Source organism: Limulus polyphemus, unplaced genomic scaffold (assembly GCF_000517525.1).
Source record: "Limulus polyphemus unplaced genomic scaffold, Limulus_polyphemus-2.1.2 Scaffold1106, whole genome shotgun sequence".
NCBI classification, from domain to species: Eukaryota; Metazoa; Arthropoda; class Merostomata; order Xiphosura; family Limulidae; genus Limulus; species Limulus polyphemus.
In genome coordinates, this window is record NW_013666716.1 from 122,891 (window position 1) to 136,415 (window position 13,525).

General features: G+C 35.9%; 1 protein-coding gene across 1 annotated transcript in view; it reads left to right on the top strand.

Annotated features, from left to right (window-relative positions):
* Window positions 1-2,025: 2,025 nt before the first annotated feature.
* The window catches only part of LOC106462159, a 36,834-nt gene continuing 25,334 nt past the window's right edge, over window positions 2,026-13,525 (top strand). Inside the window, exons 1-2 of the mRNA XM_022389325.1 lie at window positions 2,026-2,130; window positions 12,017-12,145. Coding sequence (XP_022245033.1) covers window positions 2,107-2,130; window positions 12,017-12,145 — 153 coding nt within the window. The 5' untranslated portion in view covers window positions 2,026-2,106. The remainder of the gene's footprint in view (window positions 2,131-12,016; window positions 12,146-13,525) is intronic.

Genomic DNA, 13,525 nt, shown 5'->3' on the forward strand with positions numbered 1-13,525 from the left:
ACACTAGTCACGTGACCTCGCTGACGCAACAATATGTTAAAGCGGATTTCTGAAATTCACCTCTACCCATGTGACCTTGTTGTTTTTTGCGTCATATTTCTAAGGGACATGACGTTTGTCTCATGAATTTCTTTCCACATATACTTGGGAAACCATACATTCATTGTTTTTGTTCCTTTAGTAGAAATTCTTTCGGGTTAGTTATTAAGGTGTTAATTGTATGTGCAGATAAGAATACAGTTTTTATATCGATGCTCAAATTGTTGAATAGGCTAGTAATTTTATTAGCATTTTCTGGTATAAAAGGAATGAAACAAATTTGCTATTTCTATTAGTGTTGTTGACAGGTGAAAGATTAGAATTAATATAATATTTTCGAAGGTCTTATAATTTGATATAAACCTTATTTATGATGTTGGGGTTGAAACCCTTAGAGAGTACTATATTCTTCCAGTAATTTAATTGAATTAGTAAGTTTTCTTTATAAGTGAAATGTTGTATATCACAATTTACGTCGGTAAAGTGGGATATTTTCTGTGACAGTTGATGATTAGATCTTATGTATGGTTTCATGGGTGACTGAATGGGATTTCCTGTATATACTGGTGGTAACTTCATTATATCCTCTTTTTACATTCACATCTAAAAAGGGGAGACAACTATTGAATTCTACTTCATGTGTGACAATTATGACATTGGGTCTCGAGGTGTTCAATAATTCAATGAAATTATGTAAAGCATCCTTCTCATTCGCCACATACTTAACATATTGTCGACGTATCTTAACTAGATTTCAAGTTTCTTGATGTGTGCGAATTTGTTTCCAAACAGTTCTTCTTCTAGAACGGAAATGTAGAGAGAGGTCACGAAGTAGAGGTGAAAGGAGATAGCCAATAGCTAATCCATTATTTTGTTTGTAAAACTGGCCTTCGTATGTAAAATAAGTGTTTTTGAGGTTGATAAGATGGTCTGTTACAGGATTGTGTTCTAGTTTTTGTTTTAGACGGTGTACTGCTTGTTCTTCAGGTATGGTAAATAGGGATTTTATTTCGAAAGATATTAACATATTTTCTTGGTTTAATTTGAAGCTTATGATTTTATTTCCAAAGTCTGGGAAGTTTTTGAGAGTACAGGGTTTTGTCTTCAAGAAGGTTGGAGGAAGCAATTTTGGATTGGTCAGAAAACTCAGGAAAGTGTGTAAAGCATGCCAGTGCTAGAGGAGGTCTGAGGCATGCCCCCTCCCCAGAAAAAGTTTGAAAAATAGGTGCTCTGAGACTTAATTTTGTGCTAATTTTACTATAATTTATTGAAAGTATAAAATTGTTTGCAAGCACTTCTTTATGTTCACAAAAATAGGTGCTCACTGGCACTTGTACTTACCACAGATATAAACAAGCACAAACATATACACTTGCAGATATAATTTATTATGCATTGTTATACTGATTCGTACATATTACTATACTACTATAAGTTTATGTTTTTACCTAGAAACAATTTTTGAAGCGCAAGTTAAAGTTTAAAAAGCCCTGCAGTTACAGTGACAAAACGTGCGTCGGAGCAGGGCTGCTCCCCTCTGCCGGACCTGCTCCGGCGCATATGATCAAGTAGAGGGTTTAATCTCACAACTAAATATTAACAACGTTTTGTAATGGTAAGCCTATGCAAGATACGGTAGGTCTGTAAGGAATATTATCTTTGTGAATTTTAGGAAAGGCGTAAAAACGGATGGGATAGGGTAAGTTTTGCACACCCACTTTACAATTCCTTCCTACATCACTGTTTTTAATTGTTTGAAAATTTTATTTTGGTTTTATGTTGTTATATTTTAATAGTGTTTTGTTCGACCCTGGTTTTAGCGGCGTGTTGTTTTAGTTCGTTACGAAATAACGCGGATATTGTAGTTTATTTTTTATACATATTTCGTAAACTTAAATTTGCGAAATAATTACGTAATTTCACACAAAATATAAAGCGCTCTCTATAACGTAAAAAATGAAAACAAAGTATAGAAGTATGGCGGCAGTCAGCGTGAAGTGGAACTCGTTATTACAAATCGGAGAATTGAGGCTTGGGGAACCTGTATTAGAAGAGTATGTAAGGAAAATGTACAAGAAATTTCCAATTAAGGTATTTTTATAATTAATTTATTTTAGGTTTATTTATTGCTCACACTTGACATAGTGTAAATACAATGTTACATTTTTATTTTTATTAATATTATGATTTTAACAAGTTTTATTTTTTAATTTTATTTGTCTCACTCTTTCTTGTAAGTTGTACTTTAAAAAATAGATTAACAATATATTAATATTATCATGGCAATTTATTTTTCTGTTATTGTTATTTCATTTGTAACTTAATTAACATTAATGACATGGAGTAATATTGGTTAGAATCCTAGAGTGTAGAAACTTTGCGATGGCATGTACAATTCAATTTCAAAGATAAGAAAAATAAAATTTGGTTCGGAAGTGTTTTATTAAAATATTAAATGCTATGTATTAGTGACATTTATTTATTATTTTAAGGATAAACTATGTGCAGTCTAAGCTAAGAACAAACGGTTCTTGCTGATATTGATAAGTTTTGACATGTGTCCACATGCATACCAAGATTCAAGATCGCTTTTCACTAAAAATCACCCAAAATAGTATTAAATTTAAAATTTAAAAAAACTGTCAGTATCACTATCAGCTCAAAGCATAGTTGAACAAATGTGATTTAGACTAAATGCAATTTATAAAAGCTACCTTCTGATGTTTCATAAGCCCAAAAGTTAATTATTGTGTCTGTATCTACCTTAAGGTTTATTTGCACATTTCTGCTTTAGTCTTTAGGTCAGTGAAAAACACTCATGAAAGTAAATATATTGCCTAATTTATGAACAAGTCATTTTACTGTAGCACTCTGTTAAATAATTGAGTTAACTGAACAAAACTAAATTAAGTTTTCCTACATATAGAATTTAGAAATACCTTGGGATTTCATGGTATAAGTTGGTTATTCATATATATAGCATTTGTGTGGGATTTGATAATTGTTATGCATTCAACTGATTATTGCTTGAATGACAAAAAAATTATACTATAGAAATCTTTTGATAATTTATTATAATTTATCCATTTTTCAAATACATGGGACTGAGGGAGTATCTAAATATTATTAAGAATATTTGTCTTATTTTGCCAGCATTGACTTAGAATTTGTATGCTGGTATTATTCAGGAAAATATTAGGAAAGTTAACATTTAATAGGGAAAAAAATGTAAACATGATTTTAGAAGGGGGTCATATGATAAAAGAAGACCAAAATGAATACACTAAAAGTACATCTTCCATTACTTACTTGTTAACTTTTTTTTTGAGGATGTTGTGTTTTATGTGCATCTTAGATGGAAAAAGTATGGATTGTGTACTTACAGTTTAGAAAAACTTTTAATAAGGTGCCATACAAAAGATTAGCTAAGAAACTCACATCATTGTGGATTTTGGATAGATTAATTATTGGATTATAAGATGGTTGGATGAGAGAAGGCAAAGTTTTGTTATTAATGGAGTAAGTCAAACTGAACTCTTGTTACCAGTGGAGTAGCTCTTGGGTTAATGTTTGGCATTAGCATTTTCTTATTGACATTGATAGAGGAATAATTAGTCAATTAGCAAAGTTTGCTGATGACTAAACATTTGGTTATTGTTGTAAACTATATTTTTAATAATTTAATGTAGATATTTGCTTGAAGGAGATAACATATACTTACTATTTAAGGATAACAAGGGAGCTGTTGTCCATCTAGGCTGATCTATCTACTAAACTATTAAAAAACAATCAAAGCCAGATCTTATTCAAATATTTATCAAGTCTTAAGTTATTTTATTTTAGGATAGTTATCTAAACTGTATGTGATAATAGGTTACATTGAACGTTCTTTTATAAATATAAAAGCAAAGTTTTACTATGTCTTATCAAGCTGCAGTGTACTTGTTTGAAATTCTTTTCATGTTGTACTATAGTCTGAAGTATGTTCTGAAATTTAATTACCCTTTATAACCAGATTACAAGTTAAGGTGGTGTTAGTAGTAAAATTTTGATTAAGTTGAAATATCATTGTATTAAATGCATGCATTACAGGTCTTGAAAATTTGGATTTTTTTCTGGAAGGTCAGGGAAAACAATTTCAGAAAGAAAATGGCCACTCTAGTTAAGTTTTGATCACTATTTAAAAAAAGGAGGTTTAGTTGTTGACAAGAGTTTGGAGGACTGCTACATAGTGATTCCGAGTGTGGAGAGGTATTTTGTTAAATCTCTTGACATGTTTTCACTCGAAAGAAGGGCTTTGGGATCATGATTGAAGTTTATAAGATTGTTAAAAATTTGGAATCTGTAAATCAAAGTTTAAACTTTGGAAGCTTTAAATAGTTCATAATGTAGACTTATTCTTTGAAAACATGTGTTAGATAGGTATAGTTTACATTGTGCATAGTTTTAAAAACTTGTTAATTTTGTTTTATGTTCTTGTTTTGATAGAAAAGGAGTCATCTAAATGGACCAAATTATCTGTTTGTGCTCTTTCATTTTCTTCTTGTATTTGGTGCACTTCCATTATTACGTATTTCAAATAAACTGCATTTTTTTATATAAAAGAACTGCTAGTTCAGAAACACCACTTACCTCTCTACACCACTAAGAGCTATTACCTTGCATACAACTGCCATGGAATTTCCTATGCATGCCACAAACTTTGAATAAACTCCCACCCCAACACAAGTGTACATGTCTTGTGCCAGTCTATGACATAATCATCATAATTCTGTAGCCTTCCACCAATAAAAGGGCAGCACAACTTCCATGGACAATAACCACCATGAACATTAGCACATGATCATAGGTTTGTTCTTTCCTTAGTACTGCCTGTGCTCAAATGTGTTTTTGAGTTTCTAGTCACTTTAATTGAATGCCTTTCTTTATTTATTGCTTCCTTGCTTTGTTCTTGTTGGACTTTTGTTCCATCCACCTGATTGAAACTTTGTTTTCTCTAGCTACCACATTTCTTCTTTGTGCTACTTGAAACAATAAATCTAAAAATTAAAAAATCCCAAGACCTAGATATTCCTCTTTAGGCATTTTTTCCAACTGAGTCAACAGTGATCAGAGGGATCTTATCTGTTCAATAAGCTGATATGTTCAGTCGTTATCCTTTAGCGTACATCATGGAGCAAACACCTGATCTGTGAGAGGTCTCAGATTTCAGTGGTGGGGTACTATAAGTATCGTGGGAATATTAAATTATCATAATTTTAAAGAGCTGTGATAAATCAGGGTGCAACAACATGTTCACTACTAATGTTTTCCAAATATGATGTTACAGATATCATGATCTTGATAATTTTGGATAAGAACACCCATGCTTATTTTTGCCTCTTTGGCTTCTATTTCTTCCTCTATCTATTTTGGCCTTGTTTCTTTGTTTAGGGGATGTCCTCAGTCTGAATGCTTTCCTTTTAGGTGTTTGGTTTCCCTTCTCCTTGACCCAAGCTTTGCCCCTTTTCTCACTACACCAATCTTTTGGGGTATTCCAAATTACTTGGAATCTTAGGCTGGAGTTGCTCCCCAACAATCTTTCTTTAATTCCCTGGTTGCTTGTCTCACTTGACCATGGATATCTCAGTTGGCTGCCCATCTTCGGGGTCCCATGTGGGTACTCCATCTCCTGTTCCTCTTCTTATTACTTTTATTTGCTGTTATCTTTCAACAGGGTAGGCCATTCAGTGCCCACTTACACCCCCATGCACACCTGTAGTCTCTCTTCACTTACAACCCTTGGGTTGTGCAAGCTCTTTCTTAAGGTCTGTCCCTGCTTGTTGTACTTCATTTTCTCTTTATCCTCATCCTCTTTTCTCTCCAACACTCAACATATTCTTGGTTCTCTTACAAGGGTGGGTTCAACCATCTCCCTTGCATCTTCCTACCATGGAGATCTTGGTATCAAAGACTCTTCACTCTCCTTCTGAAAGAAATGTTCTCTCACTTTTGGGAATTCTGGTTTCTCTATACGTGTCCCCTCCAGTGGGCTCTGGGAGATTTGTGACACATATCCTGTGATTCCTTATCTGACCATATACCTCATCATTCATTTTACCTTTCTGACAAGAAGACTTAATCATTCCAACATGTCTTGGTGTATTCCACATAACACCCCTCTACTCTACTTTCATTCTTGGTTGGGGGGCGGGCAGTCTCAGACTTGGTGTATTCCACATAACACCCCTCTACACTACTTTCATTCTTGGTTGGGGGGCGGGCAGTCTCGACACCTCCGCACTCTTCCATCATGGTTGTTTTTCTCACTTTTATTTCCTCACTATATGGTCATTTTGTTCCTGATTTTCGCTTTTTGTCCAATTAAGACTATCTATTGCTATTTTTTCAGACTGCCCCTTTTTTTGTAGATAATGCCATCACCTGTTTCCCCCATAGTGTACCTTCTTCTCTTGCGAGTTATCCCCTTTCACTTTCACTTTATGGGTGCATAAGCTTACCTGACTGGTATATGCTTTGTACAAATCTAGCTGAACACTTCAACATCACTTCTCACCAGATTCAGCATATCATGGCCTCTCATGCCTTCTTTTGATGCTGACCATTAGAAAAGATCTTGCAGACTAGTATTTTGATTCCACCTAATACATTCATCCCCCATTACTTACATCACTGGGCAATTTTATATGCCTCTTGTTTTTCCCTCCTTCCAATTACCACTCTCCAATCTCTTAGTGTGGCAAGTTTTGTCTGTTGATTTTAATTCCAAGCTCTATAAATGATCTTGTGTATTCTCCATATCTCTGGCACACTTCATGACATCATCATGTGTGTACCAGTCTTTTCGTATATATCCACACTCACAAAATAAAAGAGGCTAAACATACATTAATTATGTTGGTGTCATGAAATCCCCCTGAGTAGCTGACATTGTCTTGCAGGGAATGTTTACCCAAAATCTGCATCATGTAGGGAAGTACAGAAAGTGTTAAACCCATTCCCACTTGCTCAATGCTCACTGTTGAAATGGGGTTTTCTTATATGATACTTCCCTCTTCTCACAAGATTAGCTACTCTTGTCCAATGCTGCCCTCTATATGTGAACTTTCTTCTTTACACATGCTACAAGCCTTCTCCTCCCCATATTGGCTCTCAGGCAAATCATCATGTGTCACTTCTCCACCAATAGTAGCATGACATATGTGATGCATGTGACTCCCTTTGTACCTCTCTATTGAACTATCACTTCTTGTTTGGCAATGCTTGTGCTTGAATGTGTTTGTTTGTTTCAAGTTTCACATTCAACTTTAGTATACTCGTGAAGTGGTTTTCATTTAAATTACTTACAAGTTTATTAAGACTGTTTTTTCACTTTAATTTAATTCCAGTTTATTACAGTCTCATTATTATTAATAGTTTCGATTTTGGTTGACTCTTCTTGATATGAATTCCGAAGATTGTGTTACCACTTCAGGGGTCACACCTGCAGTTAGTGCTATGTCACAGGCCTTGGGTATGGAAGACCCAGTGGGAGATTTATTGGCATTTATTTGTGGGGAGATTGAACATTACATGGGTCAACCTCTATCTCTCGATCTTGCCTCACTTCATTCCAAACATGTTGAGCCTGTTCAGGCTGATGAGGGCTTGGATCACCTATTTCCACATCCTGATTTTGTCGTGTCTTCCCATGCCTCTCCTGAGGAGTCAGTTAGGCATACTATGGTCTTTTTGGATTTTGTTTCTCAGGTATGTGGTGTTTTATCCATTATCTGTATTTCCTAAGAACCACACCCTTTCTTACTACATGCCCAATCTTCACATCCCTATTTGGTTTTTCCCCCCTCCCCAGGTATTTGGGTACAGATGGCCAATTTTCCTCACAATTAAGTGACAAGATTAGCATGCCTTGCCCCCACAGGCTTTGGATCTCTTTGCTTTTGCATATCATCATGCAGGCTGTCCTTTTCTAAACCAACAATTATTTGGGGGGGGGGGGCAGTCACCAAATCTCCCATAAGCCTGACCCATGCCCAATTTTCCCACCTTCGCCTTACCATCACAACTCATACAGTATCTCTCTACCATCCTTCTCTTTTCTGAGGTTTTCTTCCAAAATCCTGTGGGGTTTTCTAGTGACATCCTCTCCCTTCTTTCCTCAATGTTCGCTCATTTGTCATCTTGAGCTCTGGCTTTGCATGCGTGGTTTCTTTGTTGTTGAAACATATTCTAGGTCGTGATGCAACCTTAACTCACATCCATTTACCAGTATCTTATCTTTGGGATTTATGTATGGGCCCAATTTTTGCAGCATTATTTGACATGATCCCTGAATCCTTGGAGTCACATGTTGCATCAGTACAACAACAGTCTACTCTTTCCCCTATTGTTGCCCGTTTGTCTCAGTTGGAGCCCAATATGGCACCTCTTACAATTTCTTGTCCTTCTCCTTCCCAACTATTAATTGTTCCTCCTGCTCAGGGTGGCTTGTTTCATCATTTTTTTTGATGCCTTATGTCCTTTTCATCAAAGTTTCTTCAAGTTTTATCAGAAGGATTCGTAATTCTGTTTCTTTCCCAACCTCCCATGTCTCCTATACCCATTCTCTTCTCTCCACCTCAGGATCCAATTATCGGCCACCATATATCGGAGGTGGTTCAGAATCTACTATCTCAGCAGGCCATCAAACCTGTTCTACATTCTTCACTAGGTTTTTTCCCAGGCTTTTTGTTGTTCCCAAGAAATCCAGGGACTGGAGGCATGTGATTGATTTGTCCTGCCTCAATCAAATTGTTTAAATGCCCCATTTTACTATGGAGTAATTTCTCACCCTATGGTGGGCATTTTCTCCAGGCGTATAGATGACGAAGATGAACATCACCAATGGTTATCTACACATCCCTGTCTCAACTTGATCTTGTCTGTATCTTTGGTTCGTCCACCATGAGGTGGTCTACCATTTTTGCACTTACCATTAGGGGTGGACCCTTATGTTTTCTGTCAAATGCTTGGAGTATTTGCTCACCATCTTCATGCTCTGGGTCTGCGATTCCACCATTATATGGATCACTGGATTCTTCTGGCTCAATCCAAACTAGAGTCAGGCAGCCATACTCGTCAGCTTCTTTGTGTGGCTGCTTGGGTGGGCTGTTAATGACTTTGGAGAAGCACTTTCTCTGTCTTACCCAATATCTTGTCCATTTAGTTGCCTTTTCAACACTCATCTCAGTTGGACCCAACCTTCTCCTCTACGACTTCATTCCATGGGTTTGTTATTTTGCCACACCCTTTGGGGATGTGGTTTTCATTGATGTCATTGGCTCCCCTTGGTCGGGCACACTGGGCTCTTCACAATAAATGGAACCTTGTTCAGGATCCCTTGGCAGCTCCCATTACCTTTCCTCATACCCTGTTGGACAGTCTGCTTTGGTGATTGGGCAAGGCCCATATGTTGGCAGGCATCCTGCTTCCTTCTCCTCATCCAGATTTACATCTGTTCACGGATGCATCCCTTCAGGGCTGGGGTGCATGGGTCAATCACCAAGATGCTTTGGGTAGTTGGTCTGTTGATGAGAAGTCTTTGTATATTAACATCCTCAAGCTTCTTGCAGTCTGTCCGGCTTTGAATAGCTTCCCTCCACTCGCCAGACATTGTCTGGTGATAATTCATTCTGACAATTCTGCATTGATAGCACACACATCAATCACCAAGGGGCATCTGGTCAAGATCTCTGTTTTTGTACATTGGATCTCCTATATTGGGCCCAGAGACACCACATTCATCTCATTGCATGTCATGTTTTGGGTGCTTTCTATCCCGTAGCAGATCATCTTTCCTTCCCAACCTCCTATTCAGTTACTTCATCAGGTGGTCTCTCTCATCCATAACACTCCATGTCAAGTCCTTCTAATCACTCTCTATTGGCTGGCTAAACTATCGTTTCCAAGATTACACCAACTGCAACTTTTCCCTCCTTCCCTTGTCTCCCTCCCTCTTTGTCAGCCTGGTTCTACATCCTGCCATTCATGTCCTTCTTCAATGGAGGTGTATCAGCACAAATGGAAAGTGTGCCACAGTTGGTCTGCTACTTGGGGATTCCCTGCCGACCGACCTGCAGTGGCTCTTGTGGCTGAGTTTTTCACATGGCTTTTCGACTGGGGTCTTTGGTCTCTTCAATCTTGGATTATTGGGCTGCTTTATTTTTCCCGATACCATTGATTTTTACTTTCCCTGTTCCTTCTGGATTTGTCCCCTCCCAGATTGCGTAGTCTTCCAGACTAGGATATTAATGTGGTTCTCCATTCCCTCACTTTACCTCCATTTGAACCTATTTCCTCATGCTCTATGTTTCACTTTCCCCTTAGAAATATTTCATTCTCCTTTATCCGGCATGTGGACTACACCTAATACATCTATCTCCCATCATTTACACCATATTGTGGTTTCTTCTTCGTCAGGTTTTTGTCTGCCATCTGTGGGCCTTTGGTGTGACTTTGACTGGGTAAGTCTATATTCATACATTATTTTCATTTCAGGGGCCCTTGCTTCATTTATTCTTTATAGGGATTTTGCTCTGTGGCAAGCAGTGCCTGACCAAGTATTCTTCAATCAGAAATCCACACTATACAGCCATATTGACTCGTGCTTAACTCCCATGGCTTTGTAATGCTCACCATTGAGATGGGGTTTTTCACAAGATCGCTTGTAGGTGAATAACCTCACGATGTAATTGCTTCATAAACTTGCCTGTTCCAGACCATACCACTCATGAACTGCATGGGTAAAGCAGAAAGGGATAGCTGCCCATCCCTGCCATGCCTTATATTGAATAAATTGGTATGGTCTGCTTTTCAAAATAGTGTTTCATGATCACCCATTGCACTGTCTCAGGTGATGTTGTTCCTATGGACTCTCCAGTGTGTTCTCACCCCTTTCTTCTAGTGGAGTAAGGGAGTCCTTACCACTTTTTAGTTCTAAGCCACTGGGGTGGCCAACAGTGGAGGCACACCTCCTGAATGGGTTCCACACAAAGATGGCTATAACCATTCAGTAACCATGTAAGATATCTTAATTATTTTGAAGTGGTTTCCATGCTACATACAATTTATCATAATGTTTACAAGATATTTTTATTTAATAAACTTCATAGTAGCATTATGATAGGGGTTTTTTACCATCATAACGTGTAGAGGCAAGTCTGTTGTACAATGCAATAACTGTGATTTTGTATTTTGTTTACAAAATCTCAGAAAATAAGTAATTTAAATATAAAACATACATATAAAATGTAAAGCTAGTGATAAATACTTAATTTTTTTCCCCATCCAAAACTTTCAAAAAGCTGCTTAACTAGTAGCAAAGTTATCATTAATAATACATTAACAACTGTACTGATGTTGGCTCAAAGGTTTAAATTTGGCTTTCTTCAGCTACTGTACAATATAAAAATGCATTTAGAATTGACATAATTGCAATTTAGAATGCTAGAAATGATGGGTGTCAAGATAGAGAAATATCTTTATAAATAATCTCCTAAGTACTGTGCATTAACTCATATCCTTTTAATTAATTATTTTTTCTATTGATGTGTTGTATTTTCTTGCAGATTTGCAAACATAATTGAGCAGATTTTAGAAGAAAACACTGGTTTTAGAAATAATCTATTTCTGTCAAGAAATGTACAAACAAAGCAGTGAAAGAGCTTGATAATGTTTGCTCATTGTTTACTCCAACGTAACTTTCTTTAAAACAAAAACTATGAGTTGCCTTTCATATTTTCCCCTTATTAAAAAAATAATGTTAAAAGCATTTGGAACATTCTATTTCATATCATTATTTCTTTTTTGTGGTGACATTTGTGTGTTAACTCAATTGAGCTGAAGTATATCACTTATTACAATAAAGCTTGCATATCCTTACCTGTTGTTCAAATTGTAAAACAGGAAAAGTGTAGTAAGTGTTTTATGTATTTTTCAGTTCACTTCTTGTCATGCTTGTTGTGGGTTTTATGGTCCATGTTTTGGACAACCTTTATGTGCCACATGTCATGCTTTCTTATGCCCTGATGACATTAATCATCCAGGTGGAAATCACTTATTTCAAGAAGTAAGTAAAATTTCACTGTTGTGTCCTAAGTTTGTTTTTAAATTAAAGGCACTTAAATATTGTAGCCCACAGAGTAAAAGAATTGAGTGCACAAAGATCATACATCTTATGAAACGGATACTTAGAGCTAAAGGATTGAAATCTTTATTTTATTAGTTTTGCTTTCAGTTGAAATGTTTGCTTTTAATAAAACATGTTTTCTAACTGTGGTTAAACTGAACTCTGTGGTGCCCAGATGGGTGCATCCAGCCCTGAGGGAAAATTATACCATTGAATTAAAATTATAGATAATAAACTGTTGGTCATTCTTCCACACAGAAAAACCTTCACTACTGAAATTTATTTTACAAAAATGTTTTATTTATTGCATTTTATGCATAAGTTTCAAAAAAGTACAAAATTAAATTTTGGGTTCATTTCAGCAAGTTCTGAATGAAAACATTAGTGTTTGTAAATTTTCCTGAGTATAATCCAGCACTTATAGCCCTCTAGGAGGAAAGTTGAAATAGTTTTGGAACAGAATAGTGCTAATTTGAACCTGTAACTTCCATACATACAAGTATATTTTTATCAATATTAGCCATTCACTGTTTCTCAGCTTTAGTTATTATATGATATAATTGCTTATACCTCAGCTTTGAGAAGAATAGGTACATGATCTAAACACATAATGAAAGCTTTTTTGTTTCTGTTCTTTCCAACTGTTTAAACTAGGGGTTCCCAAACTTTGCTAACCAGCAGACCCCCTCTAACTTCTTTACTGTATTGGTAGACCACCTCCCATTAAAAATAGTTTTTATCATGTGTAACTGATGTATCATATGCATATTTTACTACCTTTACAGATTGATTCTAGTTTTAAGAAAAGAACAATGAAAAAAGATTTAAATATGGAAAATTAAAAAAAGAAAAATGACTTACTTTAATGTGAAGGATGATACTGCTTTGCTGAAACAATCTTGCTAATTTATGGGTCAACATCTGATAATTTCAAACGAAGAACTGGCTCCGCATTTATGTTATTGCTATACTTCGATTTTATATAAGCAGGTTGAGAGAAACCTCGCATTTTATTTTATTTGTTACTCTTTCAGTAAATGATAATTTCATAAATTTGATGCGGGCCCCCTTAAATATTAAAAGAATATATACACATTTTAATTTTTCATCAAATTATCTTGAAAATGTTATTAAGTTTGGGAACCTCTGGCTTAAGCCATTCATTAGTTTCTCATAAATATTGGAACAGTGTAAAAGCTTAGCTTGGTGATGTGTTGCTAGTAGAAAAGATGTTTTTGTAAATAACTTTCAACAACATTACAGTTCTGAGTTTTTTAAAAGTTCAGTAAAAGCTTGTTCTATCATTTTACACTTCATTTG